The sequence below is a fragment of the Zeus faber genome (genome assembly GCF_960531495.2).
Source record: "Zeus faber genome assembly, chromosome: 17".
NCBI lineage: Eukaryota > Metazoa > Chordata > Actinopteri > Zeiformes > Zeidae > Zeus > Zeus faber.
The window spans coordinates 25,762,872-25,785,551 of record NC_137204.1 but is presented as its reverse complement, the minus strand read 5'-3'; the positions used below and the strand labels follow the sequence as shown (position 1 = coordinate 25,785,551).

The 22,680-nt window shown below is 44.1% G+C and overlaps 1 protein-coding gene across 1 annotated transcript in view; it reads right to left on the bottom strand.

The window, feature by feature from the left end:
* Positions 1–18,763, bottom strand: part of tsc1b (TSC complex subunit 1b) — a 39,600-nt gene extending 20,837 nt beyond the window's left edge. The window contains exons 1-8 of the mRNA XM_080017273.1: positions 18,715–18,763; positions 7,810–8,059; positions 5,098–5,201; positions 3,353–3,505; positions 1,876–2,020; positions 1,533–1,687; positions 1,300–1,373; positions 653–831 (exon numbers count right to left, since the gene is read on the bottom strand). Coding sequence (XP_079873399.1) covers positions 653–831; positions 1,300–1,373; positions 1,533–1,687; positions 1,876–2,020; positions 3,353–3,505; positions 5,098–5,201; positions 7,810–7,918 — 919 coding nt within the window. The 5' untranslated portion in view covers positions 7,919–8,059; positions 18,715–18,763. The remainder of the gene's footprint in view (positions 1–652; positions 832–1,299; positions 1,374–1,532; positions 1,688–1,875; positions 2,021–3,352; positions 3,506–5,097; positions 5,202–7,809; positions 8,060–18,714) is intronic.
* Positions 18,764–22,680: the final 3,917 nt, after the last annotated feature.

Sequence of the window (22,680 nt, the reverse complement as noted above, 5' to 3'; positions counted from 1 at the left end):
CAATTCCCATTCTACCTCCGTGAAGACGCAGCGTCGGTGGATAATAAAGTACCGCTCAGTGCTGCGTCTCACTGGTTGTTGAGTGAGTGAGAGGAGGGGGAGGGTTGACAGAACCACATGTCGTAGCATCCGGTCCAATCGCAGGGATGTAGTTTAAATACCCAATAAATGTGCGGTATTGTTTTGTATTGATTTGATTTATTGTTTTCCGTAATTCGATTACAATAATATATATATTACTGTTAATTATTTTTTGTTGTTTCAGCAGCTTTTTGTACCTGGGTATTTTGACCAATAATCGCGCGGCCGGTACACAAAATGCGTGCAGGTTCCCAGGTGCGCAGTGGGCACAGTACACCAGGATGTGATCGGCAGGTCCACAATGGACTCTGAACCAACGACAACAACGTCCCAACGACAACAACGTCGCAAGGTTTTTTTTTTTTTTTTTTTTAAGGAAACCTGCTCCGCGTGTACGCAATACCTCGACATTTACGGTGATAAATATCCTCGGCAGAATGGCAGAGATGGCTACCATTTTACAAGCCGCCGCGGAAACCCTCAACAAAAAAACAAAACAAACGGAAACAGGTCCGGGAGCGTGGTGTGCGAGCGCGGGGAAACCAAGCACGCTGAGGCCGAGCGCTCTGACCGTAGCTGCTGTGGAGCTCCGTGTAGGGGCTGGAGGTGCAGTCCTGCGGGCGGAAGTGCAGGTGGGGGTAGAAGTTCTCCGGCATGGTGGCGTAGCCCTCCTCACACGAGGCCTCTTTGGGGTCCAGAGACACTTTGGCACATTCAATGACGATGTCGTGGATCTCAAACTTTTTCCACCTGCAGGGGAGGCGAGCGTGTTAGGTTGACGTGGCGTCGGCTCGGCGTGCCCGCTCTGTTCGGCAGGGTAAGGACCAGAAGCTTGGTTGATTCACCGTTGTGAGGATAATTTTGAGAATGACTTGACACTTGTTCGAGAATTACTCAAAAGTAAATCAACAGAATTAATGATTGAAAATGATCAATTAATTTAATAAATTTAATTAGTTATTATTTAATTTAATAAATAATGAATAAAATAATAACTGATGAACCAAGCCTTGAGTAAAATATCACATCAGTTATTTTTATTAAATACATGTGACTTGTTTTTGTTTTTTTCCCTTTATTGTTAACATCATAATTATTACAAATATTTTGTACATATTCTTATATTTTACTGTGTACCGTAAACAATTTAATTGTATATTTTCCAAAATCTTCCATGAATAAATAAAATAAAAAACAAAAGCTCTGTTGCAGACCCACCTGGTCGGGTCCAGCTCATGATCCTTGGTTCCCGTCACTAACTCCGGGTGAATACGTACATGTTCAAGCATGGGCTGGATGGGGGTAAAAAAAAAAAAGGGTTTTTTTTTTTAAAGACAATTTTTTAAAAGGTTGAAACCAATGTACGTGACTAATTAGATTTTGCGCTACTAAAACCCGAGCAGAAGGACAAACCATCACGCTCCGAGCGGAACCGACACCCCGCCCCATACCTTCACCACCTCCTCGAAGGTCTCCATGTTTTCCTTCATGCTGTAGTGGGAGCGCAGGTAGGAGACAAAGTTGCAGGGGTACATGCCGTAGAGGCGGTGGAAGAGCGAGTAGACGCTGGCGTGCAGGTGGATCAGGTAGACCTCTGAGATGTTCCCTGGAACAACAGCACGCGTGGCCTGATGTGCAGGGGGGAAACAACACCCACGGCACACAGCCCCCCGCGACAAACAAACAGCGAGAGAGAGAGAGAGAAAGAGAGAGCGAGAGAGAGAGCGAGAGCGAGAGCGAGCGAGCGAGCGAGCGAGAGAGAGAGAGAGAGAGAGAGAGAGGAGGGCGGCATACCGGGATTCTTCAGGTTCCAGGAGGCGAGGCGGCCGAAGATGTCGAAGAACTCCCACAGGTGCTGCTTCCCGGCCTGAGGGATCATGGGCAGCAGAGTGATGAGCACCAGCACGCCGGTGATCAGGACCACCACGTCAGTGTCCGTCTGGGAGGAGATACGGGTACGAGCAGGGAGGTGGCGGAAGAGGGCAAAGGTGCTCATCAGAATAATAACAAGGCCAGAGGGGGAAGTTCGTGAAAGGTGATGATAAGGGTTGGGCGGACATGATTATGTTTTTTGTTTATGTTTTTGTAAAATGTATAAAATCTATCTCTCCCATAAATATACACAAATAATTACATTTCATGTAAGCTTAAACACTACGCGATGCCTCTAAACAAAGCAGACAATACTTCTCCTTGTCCTTGGAGTTGACCGTGCTCCTCCGCTAATCTGGGAGGAGGTTGGGTAACATTGCAAAGCAAGCATTGTTTTCAATCTCCCCTTTGAAGTAGACAATGTAATAATATTAATAATAATATTAATAATGATAATAATAACAATAATAAAGACAAATTTGCACTCTACCGATGAGCCTGCGTTCAGAACGTGCACCTCATTAATATTCATATCTTGCCCAGAAAATAAACCCGCTCCTTGCTGCTCGTCTGGACTTTATCTTCAACTTTTTTCCCCCCGGCTTAATAAAGTCATTTATTCTGGAATGTGACGCATTAAAACACTACAGTCCCTCCGTCATTCTCCTGCTGTGGTTATAAAAAATAACGCCAGGAGAAAGGAGTTATCGTCTTCTTTTTCCCCACTGAAACCGCACAGTGGCGCCTGCCCCAAATATGGCCGTTATTTGGGCAGATATTATTGTATTTTATCCAAAGTTGACTATTTCTAGGATTTCGAAAAAAATAATTAAATAAATAAAAAGGCTCCGTTCTCGACTCCGCTCTGCCTTAGCGCATCTCTCTCGGAGAAACAGTCCCCCCCCCCCCCCCATCAGCACCACCCTGCCAACCGGTGCGTCACGGGGGTCTGTCGCAAGGACCGGGCGCGAGTACAAAGTGAAAGGGCGGCCGCGGTGAATTTGATAACGTGGCGCTTCCAAAAACAAAACAGAAAACATCCACACCGTCTCAAGAAATAAATAGGACGGCTTCGGAGAAAGGACCGTTTTTAGATGGGATGTTGAAGAGAACGTTGCCATTTCAAATGGAATCCTGGGACTTAGTGTAATCCACCCATGGATCGGCACATGTCCAAATCCAAATTCACCACGATGAGGATGACGACCCGTTTTTTTTTTTTTTGTTGTTTTTTTTTATTGCATTTGTCACAAATAAAATTATAAGCTGGGATAAAACAAAGGTTATTTTCACAAGAAAGCGTGTCACACTTGGAAAGATTAGGCAGAACCGCAAGAAGATAACCAGGAAACAGGTAATGGGGGAAATCTCCCTCCTTTTACCTGGAACGGGGTCGTACCTTGAGGCATTTGAGCAGCGACAGCAGTAAAGGGTACCGGGCGATCTTGTGGATCCAGGACGGCTGCTTGCGAACTACGTGGCCGAGCAGGGTGAGGGTGGGAAGGCGGCAGGCCTGCTTGGTCATACACTCGTTCATCTTGTCCAGAAGGTGCTGGAAGGAACAATTGCGCGGGGGGGGGGGGGGGTTAGTATGGGCTAACCTTTTTCACATAGAATTTAAAGAAATTAAAGGACAAATTCATAACAATGGGGCACTACAGATTGCTAGAGGAGCTATGCGAACGAAACAGTAATTCGGAAGGAAGACAATGCAGGAAAGAGAAGTCAGCACATGGGATTTGGTGTCATGCGAGTAAAATCCAAGACTTGAAATAAGAAAAGAATTCATAGAGGAACACCCATTCTTACCCTGCTTTAAATAAATTTGATTATTTAAATTATATTATTATTGTACTTTGTAAATGCATATTGCTTTGCTTAAATTGCCATTATCTGGTGGCCTTCTTTTAATGTGAAGAACTTTGAGTGACGACAGTGTAGGAAAGGTGCTGTACAAATAAAGGTTGTTATTATATTATTATTATTATTACAATTACATTGGTGAATGACCCCAAAATAAACACCTCTCTGCTTTCACCCCTGTTGATTAATTAAAAAAAAAAAAAGTATTAAGTTCAATCATTTCGGGAACGTATAAATGTGAAAGCGGTTTTAAATGTTGATTACAAAAAACCCACAGATGTACAGAAAGTTTGTTTCATTTAACTTTTAAACTTCATTTACTATGTTGTTGGGGCATCAACAAGAAGTATTAGCTGCACTAGTGTGGCTAACGCTACATCACAAAGCGACAAAGCGTCGCTCGGACCAATTTAAAAAAGCAGCACCGTTTAATAAACCTCTCGACTATTGAATCTTTTTATTTTATTTCCAAGGTGCAACGCCGCTCCACCTTTGGAACGCGGCACTGGTGTTCACTGCTGTTTTGCCTTGTTTGCCTTTTAGGCATCATAGGAGCGGTGTCTTCCACACCGGTTTATCTAGTCTACATCATTTGCCCACGCTTGTGCAAGTTAAACAAGCTGAAACAATATCGGGGATGCATGATACACGGATTTAATAAAAATATATATATATCAAAAAACGATAACGATGATAATTCAACGCCGGATCTTGCCTTTGGAAAGTAGGCTACGTGAGCCTTTTCCCATAGAAAAAACGAGATAAAACTACATATAAATGTTTTTGTGAATAACGCCATCGGTTTTTATGTGTTTTATATGAGTCTACATTGTACCAGGGAGCCAGAGCTGCTGTCAGATTTGCTTCTTGATCCAGACCCATTTTAAACACATACCGTGTGTGATAGGTAGAGCAATGCAATACAGTACAAACACACCCCCCAAACCCATTCCGACCATCACAGCGGTAGCTCACATTTCAGTTATATTAAAGGTTATTTGTGGCAGACTACCGCAACACATGTTTTATACCTTCAAGACTTTGTGACTTTAAAGTGTCTTAAAGTGCAGAGCTGGGGATGGTAGGATCATAGCGTGAGGCAGTCTAAACAGGATGAAATACACAACACGCCGTAAAGTCGTTTCCAAACAAGTAGTAAGCGGACATCACAAAGACCATTTTCTTCACACAACGGACAAAGGGGCCGGCGGTATTCCAGGCACAAAACCTCTTATCAAACTGTGTCGCATTCGACGATGGCGTTCTCCGGACTTTCCCCACCTTGTCATGGGGCTCTCTGACGGAGGACAGGATGTGCATGGCCTGCGCCGAGTTTGTTTCCAGGAAGTAATCCACCAGCGCGTTCAGCAGCATGGACCCGCGCTCTGGAAACAAGCAATTCAGATGGGAGACTTATCTCAAGCGGGACTTGTAGCACCTTGTAGCGGGACCTTCACATTTTGATGAGTTATTTCACATTCTCAGTTCATCCGTGGCACGTTTTATGGTTGGTTTTTTCCCACGACAATGACAGCTAAGTCAACCTAAAATCCCTCGACCCAACATGAACTGCTACGACGCTGTCGACAGACGGGACACGCGTTTTTGACCCGACAGAGAAGTGAAACCGAAGAAAAGCGTCTCGTGGGAAAGAGAGTGAAACTCGTTTTTTTTTTTTGTTTTTTTTTTCATTTGCTCATCCCAAGTCAGGTCCAAAGGTCCAAACGGAACAGAAACTGGACATCATCTGGCTGAGTGGCGTCCGTTGGTCAGAGTAGAATGATGCAAGGCATCTGATTGACATTTTTGGAGTGGTACAAGATGACACGATCCTCCCGAGGGCCGGGTCCCCAGCTCGGCCACGAAGACCACCGCCATCCGGGGGGGGGGGGGGGGGGGGTTGGATTGGGCATTTAGCGCACCTGTCTCCCTCTCTGACGGTACTGATGATGCGGATTGAGATAAACATACTAGATATAGAGAAACATGAATATTGGAAATATGAAGAAAGAAAGTTTTGAATCTGGTAAAAATAGAAAAGAAGAAATAAAGGAAACTGGAAAAAAGAAAGAAAGAACAAAATAAACAACGAAGAAAGAAAATAGAAATAAAGAAAAAATAAGGAAAGAAAGACAGACATAAAGAGAGAGACAGATATGTGGAGGAGTCTCGTGTCGACATCGGTGGAACCTCTCCGCTCGCTGTGAGACCATGTTTTGCTGTGTTGCCACACGAGGCGTCAGGTGTCCCCCCTTAACCCGTCGCACGTCTACCGGGCCCGCACCACCACGCTCGCCGAGCAGGCACCGTCACGACCGCCGGGCACGCATCGTTACGCCCCCGCCGGGCACGCACCGTCACACCTCCGCCGGGCCCGCACCGCCACGCCCGCCAAGCAAGCACCGTCACGCCCCGGCCGGGCCCGCACCGCCACGCTCGCCTTGCAGGCACCGTCGCGACCGCCGGGCACGCACGGTCACACCTCTGCCGGGCCCGCACCGCCACGCCCGCCAAGCAAGCACCGTCACGACCGCCGGGCCTGCACCGTCACGCCCCCACCGAGCCGGCACCATCACGCCCCCGCCCTGCCCACACCGTCACGCCCGCCAGGAACGCACCGCTGGTCATACATACATGTATGATCGTATGTATATGTATGTGATAATTAAACATCTTGAATCTTGAATCCCGCCGGGCCCACACCGTCACGCCCCCGCCGGGCATGCACCGTCATGCCCCCGCCGGGCATGCACCGTCGCATCCGCCGGGCACGCACCGTCACGCCCGCCGGGCACGCACCGTCACGCTCGCCAGGAACGCACCGCCGGTCATACATACATGTATGATCGTATGTATATGTATGTGATAAATAAACATCTTGAATCTTGAATCCCGCCAGCACGCACCGTCACGCCCGCTGTGCACGCACCATCACATCTGCCGGGCATGCACCGTAACGCCCGCACCATCACACCCGCACCATCGCCGCCGGGCCTGCACGTCACGCCCGCCGAGCACGCTCCGTCACACCGACACCATTACGGCCACATCATCATGCCTGCCAGGCCCGCACCGTCAGCCTCAATTCTTTTTGGCATGGATTCCACAAGATGCTGGAAACATTCCTTTGAGACTCTGCAGATCTGTCAGCTGCACATTCATGCTGCGAGTCTCCTGTTCTATCACATTCCAAAAATGTTCAGTTGGATTCACATCCGGTGACTGGGAAAGAAACTGAAGAACAATTAACTCATCGTCATGTTCATGAAACCAACTTGAGACGACTTTTACTTTCTGACACGGTGCATCATCATGCTAGAAGTGGCCATTAGAAGATGGTAAATTGTGACCATAGAAGGATGCACATGGCCGGTCACAATACTCAAATATTCTGTGGCATTCAAGCCATGATTGATTGGCGTTAACGGGTCCAAAGTGTGCCAAGAAACATTTCCCGACACCATTACATCACCGCCACCAGCCTGGACTGTTGATACAAGGCAGGTTGGGTCCATGGATTCATGCTGTTGGCACCAAATTCTGACCCTGCCACCTGTGTGCCTGGCAGAAATGGATTAATCAGACCAGGCTTACGTTTTATCCAGTCTTCATCTGTCCAGTTTTGGTGAGCCTGTGCCCACTGCAGCCTCAGCTTTCTGTTGTTAGCCGACACAAGTGGAACCCGACGAGTATTTGATCCGTCTATTCTTTGTCTTGTCTGTTTTGGGGTAAAAGATATTGTAAAAGGGCACATATTCTGACGCAATGGCGTTGGAAAAAAGGAAAATAAAGTAAAAAAATAAAAAAATAAATAAATAAAATAGAACTACGTCGGGACAAAAAGAGAAAAAACCCCAAGAACATAACAAATGGCAGAAAATACAACAATAAAGTACTGTTGAGTAATAAGTAAATATTGGGTGAATAACATCCATCTCTACCACAGAAGGGAGTGAAGGCACACTGGTACGCAGGCGTGTCCGTGGGTCTTACCAGTGCTGAGGTGCTCATTGATAAGGCCCCTGATGTCCTCTAGTTGGCGAAGGTCGGAGGTCTCCAGTCGTGGGAGGAGGTCCCCCACGTTGGGCTGCTCCCTGGCCATGGTGGTGGTGGTGGTGGAGGCGGAGACGGTCGGGGGGGGGGGGTGGGGGGGGTCTCTCTACACGACGTCCTTCCCTGCCTGCCTGGCTGCCTGCCTGGAGGGCTCCGGGGGCCCACCCGCCAATACAGTCTCCAGGCACCTCTGCAAACATCAAAACCCATTCAGAAGGAATTCCCAGAACACAGGGCTCTGATCTGGGATTAGGCGGTCATGTGACCAAACGCAATGACGCAAGAGCCGGGCAACAGCAGAACGCATTTCCATTTCTGTCAATTCGGAATTGTATTTCACGACAAAACCCCGGCCAACGTTTGCCGCATTGGGCTGAAATTAGATACTTGTTGTGAAGTTAACTCTGACAGACATTTACGAGCCGTGGTGTGGCTGCTGAAAGCCTTCGTTGTTCTTCACAAATTTTGGGTAAAATTGTGTTGACTTGTAATATTTTGTATTTGGTGCAACAAAATGTAATGAAAGCAAACAATTCTGGCTATATAAGTACACATATATATCTGAAGGCCTTCATGGTGATGTATATAGAGGAACAGAGCAGCTGCCTCAAAGGGCCAAATTGCCATCGACAGGGTTGGTTGACTTCCTACGTTATGATACTTCCTACTGCACAGTTTACTTTAAAAACATTTAGTTTTACCATCGCGAGTTCGTCGAACATGCATGAGCTGGTACCCAAACGTTACTTGCCTAACTTATGACAGAAACGTGTTTCTGTCAAGGTCTACACAGCTGTTTTCATGAACCAAAATAAACCTTACTCCAATGTATATGGCGAATAAAGTTGGCCGAGTAGTCAGTCATCGCCTATAAGAGGTGTAAAATGGGGTCGGGCCGAAACCGCTCTTTTCACCGCTTCAGTTATGGTGAGGCGTCCATTCATAATCCAACTGCAATCCCCCATTTTTATGAGTTTTGAAGCCGTGTCTGTCATGTATTTAAGATGAGACGGCACCACGCTGTCAAAGAGAGGTATACGCGGTATTGGGTGGAGGTCTGCACCGCCGGCCGGTGCAGACCTCGGTCTCCGAAATAGATAACCTCCTCGGGATGAGTGCAACACCCTGCTTTAGGGCTGCACTGAAAAACATCTGGTTCAACATTATGGAAATCGCCGAGCAGATCGGGGGTGAAGTGTCGGGGCGGCGAGGTCTGAGATCTCCTGAGATCTCCTGAAGTGAAAACGGAAAAAAAAGTCAAAACGGAAAACACAAAAAAAATAAAATAACATACTGTGGTATTTGCAGATGCCTGGGGCTGCGTGGGAACCTTTTAACCGCAGCCCGTAGACATTGCTGATCACCGATTGCCAAACAGAGCAGCAGCTGTCATAATGAAAGGATTTTTTTTTTAACTTTAAAAACACCGATGGCCTTCTTTAACCTGCCTCTTTTTTTTTTTTTTGCTCCAATTTCCCTTCCTGCGACAACTCTTGAATCATTAAAAAAACACCAAAAAGGGTTTTCTGTGAGCGAGGTAACGAACAGTTCGACAGCGTTGCACTTGGTAAACGCCCTTTTTTAAAGACGAGTTGAAGGCAATTCTAATGACATCGCCCCCGCCCCCATTCCTCCAACTTGCCGGCTCATTATTGTGATCACAGGTGGAGGAGATGACACTCTTCATCTTTTCACTCGACCCCGTCGCAGGGAGAACAAAGCGTGGCTCAGATTCAGAACAAAGTGAACTCATGGCTGCCCACTGAAGGATATAAAACACTCACCAAATTTGTCGCAAATGTCCAAAAAGACGCCCACGCCGGTAACCCCGGTTTGAAAAAAAACTTACGGCAACATTTAATGAGGCCTGGGTTGGGGAAAAAATAAATAAATAAAGCGAACCAATCGTTTACTTTTCAGATGAATGTCTTGGAGGACAGTGATCAAGAGGGTCGCAGGTCGTGGCCGCAGCCTGGGTGCTGTATTTTTTTAATATCTGGATTTCTTTAGGCCTTGCAAATGTGTGATGAGAAAAAAAGGGCGGTTGTGATCTGAACACAAACGGAACTCCACTTTTTCAAACTGCTAGACACAAGCCTTGAAGATTCATGATGTCCTTTGGCGTATAATGATAACCGATACTTTAGGCTATATTGTCTTTTCCACAACAGCGAGTTGAAGAAAATGGGACGTTATTTGCTGTTTGTGTCATTTAAACAATTGAGAAACATAATGAGGCTCAATAAATAATGAAGCCCTTTTCTGAGCGCTTATTGGATTTGGGCGGGGGTTCTCAGTGCTCCCATTAAGTAATTATTAAAAATGCAAAAAAAACGCCCGTGGAGATTAAGATGGAATAAAAGCTGGGGTAGTTGTTGCGCAAACCTAATCACACCCTCCTCGGGAGAAACAGCACTTTGGTGTGCACAAATCCAGACGCACAGACGAGCTGATTACGTTTTAAATCTTCGCCGCAATGAAGAAATATGACAGCACGCCTCAATAAGTCCATAGCCTGAAACATCCCATATAGATATATATATATATATTAAAAAAAAAAAGGTTCAGACAATGATTATTCGCAGAATCTATCCTGTTTTACATCCTGCCTTCCTCTGTTGAGTGGCCTTTCACGACTGTGAATCATTCAAATTGGGAACGTGGGGCTATTCCTTCATCAAACCGTCTGTTTATTGCAACGGAGACACAGAGCACAACATTCGAGCAATAAGACTGGACATTGATGAAGAAATATACACACAAATTAACTAATGATAAAGCCCGTTGGCCAATCATTAGGGGGAAAACCCTCCTGATTTATACGACAGTGTTTACATTCACTGCATTAGCCTTATATTAAATTATTAAAGTAAATCAACCCATCATGGTATGAGGGCTTAATCAAATCATACCGTGAAATGCTTGCCGCGTTACTGCCTAACTCAACTGCTTGATCCCATTATAAAAATAAAAAAAATACACTGTGCCTTATTGTGAATTTCCCATTTTTAAAAAGGATATTTTTATTATTTTTCTTTTTTTTTAAAGGGGACCTATTATGCTCCCCGTCAACAAGTTAAAATAGGTCTCGGACGTTCCCAAAACATAAAGGGTTTTTTTTGTTGCTCTTTTTTTTTTGCAGAAAATACCACACTTATTACGCATTCGAGCCATTCTTACATGCCCTGTTCTCGTCGAGCTGTTTCAGTGGGTGACACTTGGCCACGTCTAATATCAACATTCAACGTGGTGAGATTATATACATGACAGGAAATAAGGAACAGCAAAATAGGCCCCCTCTAAGGCTCTAACGTTTGCCCCATTGGGCTGCATTCAAGCACAGTGAGACACTGCAGCAGAGTGGTACTATCCTCAGTAGTAAAGCGTTCAGTGAAGCTGTGCTATGAAGTAATAAATGATTGGAACCAACATTTTAATAAGGCCCAAGAACCTATCCTCTCAGAAACTTTGTTGTTATCTATCCTATTCTACCCGTGTCAAAATAATGGGCAAAGGAACTGCTGAAAAACAATAACCCATTTATATGCAGTTAATTATTCATGAGTTTATTTTCGATTTGACCGTAAAAAAACCCCACCAGATTTACTTTGCACACAGACAGAATATGTTGTTCTTGTACCGACTCCCTAGTTTTCTTGCATGACTCCCTAATGTAATAGGCTATAATCCAGATCAGCACAGATTCCACCTCAAAAGACTTTGTTCTGAAAGAAGGCACTGTGAGGTAGCGTCTCCTCCAGTCGGCTTTTTGGATGATATTAACTTTTCTTTTCAAAATGGTGTTTTCAAAAAACTGCCCCCTATCTGAACTCCATTTCTTGCTGCCTGACCAGGTCTGCGTAAAGCACTGGTCTTCGACGAGTTCAGCTTTTAATTGCAGTAAAAGCGTGAAGGCCACACTTGGACAAGCAGCTGGGAAGCAGCAACTGACTTCATCCATGTGTGGCTCAAGGAGGAACATGGCGGCGCTGCCAAAGAGGTGTCAAACACCAAAGGCTGGATGACAGGAAATCTGAAGACAATGACAGCAAAGAGTGTGGGCGGCTAGTTGTATACAGGTACTCCTCACTGAACGACCTTCCTGTTTAACCACGGTTCATCCTAAGGACCAGCTCTCTGAGCAGCCTGTAGTGCACGCTGAGTACAATACCACTGCGTCTCAGCATCAAGCATCTCATCATGCATCGCCCATTATATACAATATAAATACTATATACACACTATATACATTATATATCCTTCATATATACACTATATATACTTGGTATACACTATATATACACAATATACACTGTATACATCTAATACAATCGCCACGCCCCCCTTACCGTGAAATAACACTATATATACTATATACACTATATACGCTGTATACATCTCATCACCGTTCTCCGCCTCAGTCTCATTCCCACAGTCTGTCAGTATTCACTACAGTAGCGTTCGCAGTGGCCACACCACCTTACAGTGAAATAGCTTATCGACCAATTCTCTAAACCTGGTGCGAGAAACTTTGTCGTTAAGTGAGGAGTACGAGCAGTGTTCAATCAAAACTCGCATTGAGACACATGTTGATTGTGGAGGAACGGGGCATAAGACCCGGTATTGAACTGGCCCTGGGGGAAAATTATTAAAGGCCGTAGTATCGATCAGCTCCGACGTTATTGGTTCTGTTAACAGTGTTGGACAAATTAAGAAAATACATTCTCTATTTATTTAGGCTGTATAACACGTTTCCAACTTGTAATAAGATGAGGGATGTAACGGGAGGAAAAATTTGCAAAGCCTCTGACGCGGCACAGCACGGGAAGGCGTTTGTGGGGGCTCTAAAATTCACAGGAGAGGCAAAATTAGCGACATACATATCAAAATACGACTTATTTGCAAAATTGAAGATGTAAACTTTAATAATTAAATAACCTCAACCTATGTTGCCGCTGCACGGTAGCAGACGGGCAAATGATGTAATAATCAATCCAATGAATAATTTCCCGAAGTCCTGTTCCGCCATGTTTGTTTACACTCGCTCCCATGTGAGTAAGTGACATAGTAAGTAACGTAAAGCACTGTGTCCTAAACTATTGCCGTAAAGCAGTTCGTCCGCTGTAAACAAGGATAGCGAAACGCGTCTACTAAGGTGAGGGTGAATTAAAGTTTCCATCATCAATTTTGCAACATAAATCTAGACGGTGGGCACGGCATTACAGGGAAAGGCTTATGGTTCAGAACCGTGGTTGCTTGGTACCGCAAACAGTTACATCCCTAAATAAGATTTAGGATATGCGACTTAGAAGTATTTTCGCAATTATCAGAAGACACATCTCGCCTCTCTCTCTCTCTCTCTCTCTCTCTCGTGGTCCTTCGCCAGAGATCTGCGAGAGTGGGGCGGGGCCAACTCCCTCTGCCTGGCTCTCACACGCGCACGAGAAGACGAGGGCGAGGGTCGCGCCCCGATCGCCCCCTCTCCGTGCGTTACGCGCAGAAAATAAATAAATGAAATGGACTAAAAACGCTGTTTTTAGTTGAATTATTTGGAGCCGATCACGGCGCACGGAGAGCCGTGATCTATACACACACATACAAAAATATATTTATGATTCCCCTAATTTATAATTCATCATTGAAATGTCACCCCTGTGCACTTTGTAAACTTCTGTTTTATCCTGTTACTGTAATGCACACTGACTGGAGGAAAAAAAACAAAAAAACGACTGCTTCACTTGAAGAATCTCAGTCGACTGACGGGTTTTCGACTGGTGGGTGGGCTCGTCGACTTCCAGGGGGTGGCCCTACTACATATACAGTATTTGGTACAGGTCAGAGGTCAGTGATAGGTCCAAACAGAGCAAGGTCTGAACTAGATGACTCTATGAACTGTTATTAGTACAGTTTCCTTTAGGTCAGATAGACGGTCAGATGCTCACCGTTATTTCTCCACAACTTCCGACTTATTTTCTCTTATTTCTCTCTCCGCGTAAAGTTCGACAGTTAAATGTAATGTGTGTTGGTTTCGTCGAGAACCGGTATGAGGCGAGTATTAGCTTCAGTGGTAGGCTTTAAGAGTTTTTATAAGGTCAGAAATGCTGACTCTGATGGAGAAGAACTTTATTCATTTTGACAAAAATAAACACATGGATGAATCAGTCAAAATGCTCAAATTGAAATTAGGAATAAATGTGGGCAATATTAGATTCCAGCATGAACTGGTCACTGTCCTGAACCGAAACCGCGTGTGCAGAACAACAATAAAGACGTCAGCGGAGGCCAGCGAAGTCGTGTGCAGATGTTGAAGACCAGAACGAGGATGAGAGGCAAATTTGTCAATTATGGCTTTTTAAAGAGCAATGGCGGCTACATCTGCACGGAGGTGTGTGGACTAGTGACGAATCTCTCTTCAAAATAGGGATGTTAGCAATTAATTCATTATCCATTCATTGCTAATACAAATTTAAATCGATGAGATTTCATATTAAACAATTATCTGACCGATCTGAGGGAGTGTGCTGCCCGCGCGGAGAGGGCGGGGCGCTTAAAACGCGGGCACATCCTCCGTTGCGGTCCCTCACCGGAACCACAGAGGAGGCGGTTGGGGAAAAAATACCCGGTAGAGCAGGAAGTAGTCGCAGAAGTAGACGGAAGGAAGGAAGGAAATCCCTTTAAAATTTGAATCCCTAGTTGAGACTGAGGTCGCACTGCAAAAAAAAACAAAAAACAGACCTGTATCTGATTTATTAGGACCACACATGAAGGCGTCCCAAATCAGAATCGAAAAAATATCAGATTCCATGGGATTTGGGCTGTTGATACTGTTATGAGGAGAAAAAATAAAAAAATAAAAATAAAAACAGCTCTGAGTCACTTATGAGCAAAAAATTCTGGTTTGGACCACTTTGGCCTACAGTGTCAACATAGCCAATGAGTCCACAACGGAGCTGCATTAGAACATCACTTGTGGAAGCCTGAAAACTCCTACGAGGCATCGATACACAGAACGCGTCTCATTCGCTTCCCTGCCCTGCGGTGGTAGGGCACACGGAACAGGACTGTTCTGAGATATTAACCGCGGCACCCTTTGCAAAAATACTATTTAGGCTAAGTTGGCAAATGAGTCGACGCTCACGTCAGGCGTCAACAGTTCCGCTTTATGTCATAACGCAAGCCGGGTAAGCAATCAAACCATCGTTTTGTTTCACGATGTAAAACAAGGGGATTTTACAACTGTGTTCAGAGCATTGCTTAAGAGCCGGGCACCAATCACGGAAAATTTGTCACGTAGTCCGTAACGTGTCACAACACGACACCTTATTTGGCCCAATGGAGAGGAATCACATCTGGGCCTTGGCTGAAACATTCATCATTGCCAAATTTAACTTTCTACACCGAGGGCATGAGGAATGAACGGACGTGAAAGAATGTCCCGTTAAACATATCCCATTACATTCATCTGCCAATATTTTGCTAAGACGCCGTAACACCGAGGTCACTTTTTAGTGATAACTAGAGACCGGGGGCGCCCTTCAAATCCACAACTGACACAAACACATAAGTAATCCTGATGGGACGGCCATTATCACCAGGCAGGGACGGACAGGACCAATGAGTGGAGTCCATTTAACAAGGGGTAATAAATAAGCAGTCGGGCTCGCAATACCCCAAGCATAACAAACTGTCTCACAGGGATCAAAAAGGCTATAATACCACGATGAAACCGGGGTTACTGACGGGCTTACTCTGAGATGTATGTTACCAGCAATTTGAATAAGCCGCACCGCATCGGATATCCCTAAACAGTAAAATTAATAAGCGACCGACAGGGTTCTTATTATCCACTTCTATAGGAATATAAAACAAGAAAGATTAAAAAAACACGCGTCTCCCACAATTTTGCCCCTCGTACCGAGCCAAAGGGGAACGACACCGGGCTCCGAAAGGTGGCACCACCGGGGGAAAAAGGCTCGGGCCCGTCATGTGGCCGCTCGGCGAAGTGGACTTAAATGCGGTTGTTTTTTCCTCCTTTGAGCGTCTCGCAGGGACACAGTCGGGGCAGTGGCACAAACAGGAACCGCCCTCGACGTGACCTCAAGCAACCGCTCCTGGCAGCTCTGGAACGCTCAGGAGGACACAAAGGAGCTCTATGCGGCCCCGGCGCTTGCATGTAAACACTAGAAATTACATTTTCGCCCGTGTACGCACTGTTGTGCACAAGTCCCCCCCTGTCTCCTGTGGTCGTATTGTAAGAAACATCTCTCACAGGAGACTAAGTCCGAAGGATTTATAGGGTTGCACGCACCGATAGGCTGCAATTTGTTAAGATACTAAGTACAAAATGCAGTGAGCTGCAGACAGAATAAAATGGAGACTGGCTCTCACACATGCAAATAGAGATACTATAAATGGAGAGATTGGTGATTTTAAGAATTATTTGTTTTCAACCCAATAAAATACATAACTCCATTGTAAAATAATGTCAATTTAACTTTTTAATTTGAGTGCACAGCATATTAATAGAAGCCTGTAAAACCACAGTCTTTAGTGGTCATTTCTATTTTTGAGGACTCAAATTCAGGTCTGGCTCTATGATAAGCACAAATTTCCGCCCATTTCAGGGTTTACACTTCAATGTGCCTACCAAGCACGCTACATGAAGGGTGTTTGGTAGTTTTAGGATCAGATTGTTAATCCAACTGTGTATGTTTTTAAATCGGACGACTTTCGTGTTTTCTGGTCTGGACAGAGTTTTATGCACGGTATGAACAGTCCGGGCCACATTCCACTCCAAACTAGCGTCGGTGATTCATGAGCGCCAAGAGTTGCGATGCTCAGAGATTGGGTTGAGTTACGACATATTCATGCCATCATGTGGACCTCAAATTCCTCCCGGGGGGGGGGTTCATAAAGTGTTGTAGTATGTTTTAGGCAAAGGCAAAATTTACGTGGACGCTGCGGACATCGGGGGAGGAGCGTCATTCGTGTGGCAGGAAAGTGCAGAAAACAAAACATTAACATGTGAATGTTAATAGCAAAGCTGCGGTTGGTGCGGAAGTTCAGTCCAAGTTTATAGACACACATGGCTGGGCATGATGCAAGAACCTGCGACCGCGTTGAAACACTGTACATTTTATCCAAAATACATATAGTACTTTATTTTCTTGTATTCTTCTGTAGTTGTAATTATTTTTCTAATTTATATGATGTTATTTTGTATTGCCTATGGTGGTCGCCCTTTTATTATTTCACTGCATAAGCTTGCATGCTGTACGTGACAAATAGAGTATCTTGAAATGTTGAAAGAATTTCACTGAGGCGTAAATGAAAACAAACAAGAAATAAATATACACTATCAATGATGATAAATGCTTGACATGCACTGTGTTGTTGGGTGTAGTAAGGCCGCAGCTCAATCTAAATTAGCTGCACTAATGTACACACACACACTACACAAATCCACAAAGTCCTTCTTGTGTAGTTTTCTGATTTTGATGATATCACTATTTTTATTCTTCCTACTTTATTTTGCGCAGCCTTCAGAGAGCACTGTATGGATGATAATTGCATGACAATTAAAAAATATTTAAAATTGAACAAATAATTGCACTGTGCGATGAGTGATCAGCTGCATACAGTACATTATCCCAGATAAGCTGTTAACTGCACATACTTTGTTGCATGCTGTACATATACGGGATCAAATATATTTTTGATTATAATTTTTGCCTGTGTATTTTGCCTTTTTTTCTGACACATTATGATTGTTCTATTTTTCTCCCCCTACTCCATTCACAGTGTTGGGAGTCGCCCTTGTATGATTTGACTGCACCGTACTCGCAGGACGTGACAAACGAGGTATCTTGAAATCTCGAAAGACTTCCATTGGGACGTACTATGATGAAGTCACCCAGTAGGGAAAAAAACCCCAAAAAAAACAAAAAAACAAGAGGACGTCACTGATGATAAACATGACGATAGACATGAGATGAACAGTGCACAGCTTGACATGGACTGTGGGGTCAGGAAGGAATCGGGCTGCAAGCACTACTGTACACATACACTACATACATACTTTTATTCTGCTTTCTTGTGCATATTTATTCCGATTTAGTTGATAATAGTATTTTTATGATATTTGTTTTGCTCACGCATCCATTGATTTTCTGCTACCATGCTTGCTTTGTACATTCTTCAGATTTAAATGAGATTTTATTAATATTATTATTATATTTTGGATATTGGATTTGCCTTGGTTTTCCACAGCCTTTGGAGTTTTGCCCACTTCATCACTCCCTACCTCTACACTGTGTGGGACGAATTTAAAAAACGACGAGTTAAGGAGCAAATAAATAAAAATAAATAAATAAAAAAAACAGCCCCCTGCTCTGGATGCACCGACTTGTCGTAAACAACTCGGGAGAACAATGGGGGCACGGTTCGTTTCTACTTTATCCGATTATCTTTGGAGCCGTTCTCCCCGACAAAACCCGCGAGCCTCCCCGACAACCCGGCGGTACGCGGAGAAAAGGGAAAACACCACTTTAGCGGCGGCGGCCACCACGTCCACCACGACCCCACCTGCCTCCACCCACACCACCACCCCCCCCCCCCCAAAAAAAACAAGCCAGTCCCAGCGCACAGGGCTAGCGTTAGCTGGAGGAGGGAGGCGGCGGCGGTGGTGGAGGAGAGGGGGAATTAAAAGCCTCGGCCGGGACGGCCCGGAGCGCGGCAGGCACGGCGGAGACACGCGCGGGCCGAGGCCGCCGCTCGGTTAACGGCGCCGGCGGTTCGTAATTCAGCGCGGGGAGTCGCGACGGCAGGACACAGGGAGCTGTTTACCTGTTAGAGCAGCTGCACTCCACAGGGCGCCGCCATCTTGGGACACCTCACAGCCCCGTCCCACCGCCGTCCGCCTCCGCCGTCTGACTACGTTGCAAAGTAGTACCAGAAGTTAGGTCCTCGGGACGCGCGGCTCCGTGTTGTTTTCGCGACCAAAACCGCCGATAGCCGCATTCAATAATTATGAATCAGAGTTTGGTGAGATCTTTTTTTCACATGCTGACGCCCGCTGTGTTTAATCCCGCGGCGGCGCCGTGTATTGTAGACGGTCCCTGTCCGCGTAGGTGGAAGGACGAGTTTGTGTAATGCGGCTTGGACGGCGCATGCGCAGATGTAAAAATAATGTTTATCCTAACAGTGGGGAGATAGCCACAGTGAGCTTTCAGGAATCTTAAAAAGCATATCTTATATAATTTATGCATGCATAGTTACAGCTTTGCAATTTTAATTGCAAATAATAATTTCATTGCAACTTGAGTTTTCTGAACAAAATATCCCAACATATCTGATAACCCTCACAAAAGTCTGGTCCATTGTAATTGCAATGTTAGTCTTGTGGGGTAGTGTAAGTCGGACTGATCAATGTCTTGGTTTGCACTGATAAATCCTATATCTGCAAAGAAAACCAGATGGTTATGATTGTAAACATGAACTCACACCGCAATGTCCTACACTAGGCACGAAGTGGGAAATAAAATGTCGAACAACTTTTCATTTTAATGGTCATAGAAAATCAAAATGCTAATTGGATTATTGCATTGTCATTTTTCACTCAAATAACACATACATATGGGAAAAATTATAATGCTATTTGTAGTATTATATTTTCATTTTAATATAGTCCCCTAAGGGCTTCCAAACCCTACTACAGCTACGTTATGGATTCTAGATGCATAACGCCATAAAGATAAATATAATTGTAATTTTCATATTTGAATTACAATTATTTATTTTGTCATTATTATTATTATTATTATTATCATTATTATTATTATTATTATTATTATTATTATTACTACTACTGCTAGTACTAGATGTTTTGATGTACCTTTTTTTCTACTTAATTCTCCTTTTCCAACTGTGTATTTGTACGTACTGTATGTAAAAACAATTTCCTTCATGATAAATTAAGTTTTACCTGATCTTGAATGTTTTTCGTAATTTCCTTTAACATAAAAACACTTTTTTAAATTAAATCAAGAATCCACATTCCCAGAGATGATACAGAGCGATTAATTTTCCTGCAACTGACCCAAAATCATGATTTATCGTACTTTTTTCACTGAAACTCAAGTCAGTCATAGTACGGTGACTCACTGCTTCTGGGAAGCTGAGATAAAGAAACTGAATGATAACTCTTATGTCTGAATTCATGTTTGCGTAGGTTACTTCTATTTGTTTTATTAGTTGAATGTTCGTTCACTGATTCATGAAAGCCTGCGTGATGCATTTCTCAAAATAGGTGGAATTACGGAAACGGATGAATTGAGACGATCCTTAAAAGGGACCTATTACACTTAAATACTATTACACCTATATACAGTTAATATAGGTCTCTGAGGTCCCCAAAACGTGTTTTGCAAGGTTTTTTTTTGCTGGAATTACCACCCTGAATATGCATTCTAGCCATTTCAACATACCGCTAAACCATCCTGTTCCAGGGTGCTCTGTTTCAGTGGGTGGAGCCTCCCTCCTGAGGCCCCTAGTTCTGTGAGCCAATGGGGCTTCGAGGTTTAGTTCTGGGTTCCATTGCATTCAGTCCGTAAACTTTCACTTATTTCACTCCACCAGCAGTATTGAGGTCTATGTTATTGATATATTAATTGTCAATCAATAATTATTAATTCAGCCATACGTAAAGACGGGGGGGGGGAGTAGGACATGTTGCAAATCTTTTCTTCCCGCTGGACTGGAATGTTATTTATTTTGTTTTGACATCCAAAGGGGAAAATTACATTCAATAGAGATTTGTGGATTCCATTACATTTATTTGGGAATTGTGACTCAGAAATCCTTCCAATACTCTCATTTGGGGAAGTTTATTTGCAAATTTTACATATTCACCTATAAAACATGCTACACACCTCACCCCTCCCGCTCCATCAGCTGCTCCCCTGGAGGAACTCATACATTCAATCGTTATTTCACATTATACATTAAAAATACAGAATAAAAGTACAAGGCTGAGCATCCCATAACAGTAACTAACATCTCATATTCCCAACCGGCTCATACTGGAGGCCGACTGCTGCACGTCTCACTGACATTGTTATCTTTACGTTAAGAAATGTCAGCAGCCTGGTTTACTGACTCTCCGTAAAGCCATAAAAGCGCAAAAGGATAGGTGAAGATATTTGAAATTGAAAGAAGAAAATAATATATGGTAATAGTAAAGGGGGGGGTGGGGGGGGCATCTATAATTTTTAAACAGCGAATTTTGTGTTTTATTTTTACTCTATCAGAGTACGTTTCCACACGTGGACAACATGATGTAGAGCACGTGTTGGTTGAAAATGTGTCATCTTACAGCACAAAACCCTATTAGGAAAGCGCAGTTATGATCTCACACACACACGCACACGCACGCACACGCACACACACACACAAACACACACACACACGCACACACACACACGCACACGCACACACACACGCACACACACCGACACATGATTCACAAACTTACTGATGGTGACGAACGCTGCTATAAGGGGAAGGCATGATTCAACCTTGTCTGTGTGGATTCCAACCGGAAAGTGATGCTTCATCATATCATTTGGCCCGGCGTGTGAAACATGTCTGCACACCCCGCTCCACCCGGGCACGGTTGGAGCTGGCCTCACTGACGAGGTCGTGGTGGGTCTGGGCGGGTTTCAAAATCCCGGTGGAAACAGGTGGAGGATATACAGTATTGCCCTGAAGTACAAGAGGATGAAGCTGCCATTCTGGATTACGTCCTAACTGATCTGTCATTTCAAAATGATATATATACAGTATACTGTATATATATATATATTTGTAGATATATATTGTATATATATATATATATATTGTAGATATATTGTATATATACTACATTTTGAATCACCAGGAGCAGTACGGGGTTCGGTGTCCCGTGGACGCCTGAAGACCCAATCTACAGCACCTACTGAGCCACTGCCACGCCAATAATAAAGTCTATGACTATGTGAGCTCTGTGGGAGGAAATTGGACCAAATGACCCTCAAATAATCACTGTAATGGGCCTTGGCTCCCTTGAGTGGTTCAGCACCTTTTTCAGCCTGTCTCTAGACCACAGACGCACATTTGAGTATTTTTCGAGCTTATAGAGCTTGTGCGTAATCACCGGGTGCCATGACATTTCACTGCATATATGTACGACCGTATGTGTATGTATGTGACAAATCATCTCTTGAACTTGAACTTGAACTTGAGATTGGATTTTATAAAATGGCCTGTGGCAATAGCGCTGTTTGTGACTGATTTTGCGTGTTTTCACCCTTTGTACCCTTCTTTTTTTTTTCTTTTTTTTTACCATAGATGCATGTTTAAATATTTATATTTAATTGTATTCTATTTTTAGTTTTATTAATAGCTATTATAGTTATTATACAATTAATATTATAATTGTATTAGTATTATTAGTATCAGTATTATATTTGTTATTTTTTTATCTATTAATTTATTTGTTTCTTTCTTGTTGTTTATCTTTAATTTTTAATGCTTATTGTTTTTTTGTTTGTTTTTTGTTCTGTTATTATTATTATTATCATTATGGCCACGCTACAGCGACAATTACGAGCGAGACGTTTCTTTCCTGTAATGCTGCGCCCCGTCCGGCAGAGGTCGCAGCCCCCACGTACAGTGCAGCGCGGCCGCGACGAGACTCCATTTCCCGTCGGCCCCCCTCGGCCAAACCGGGTGACGCCGGCGACGCGGGCGGCGCCGTCGCCGGTTTCCCGCATG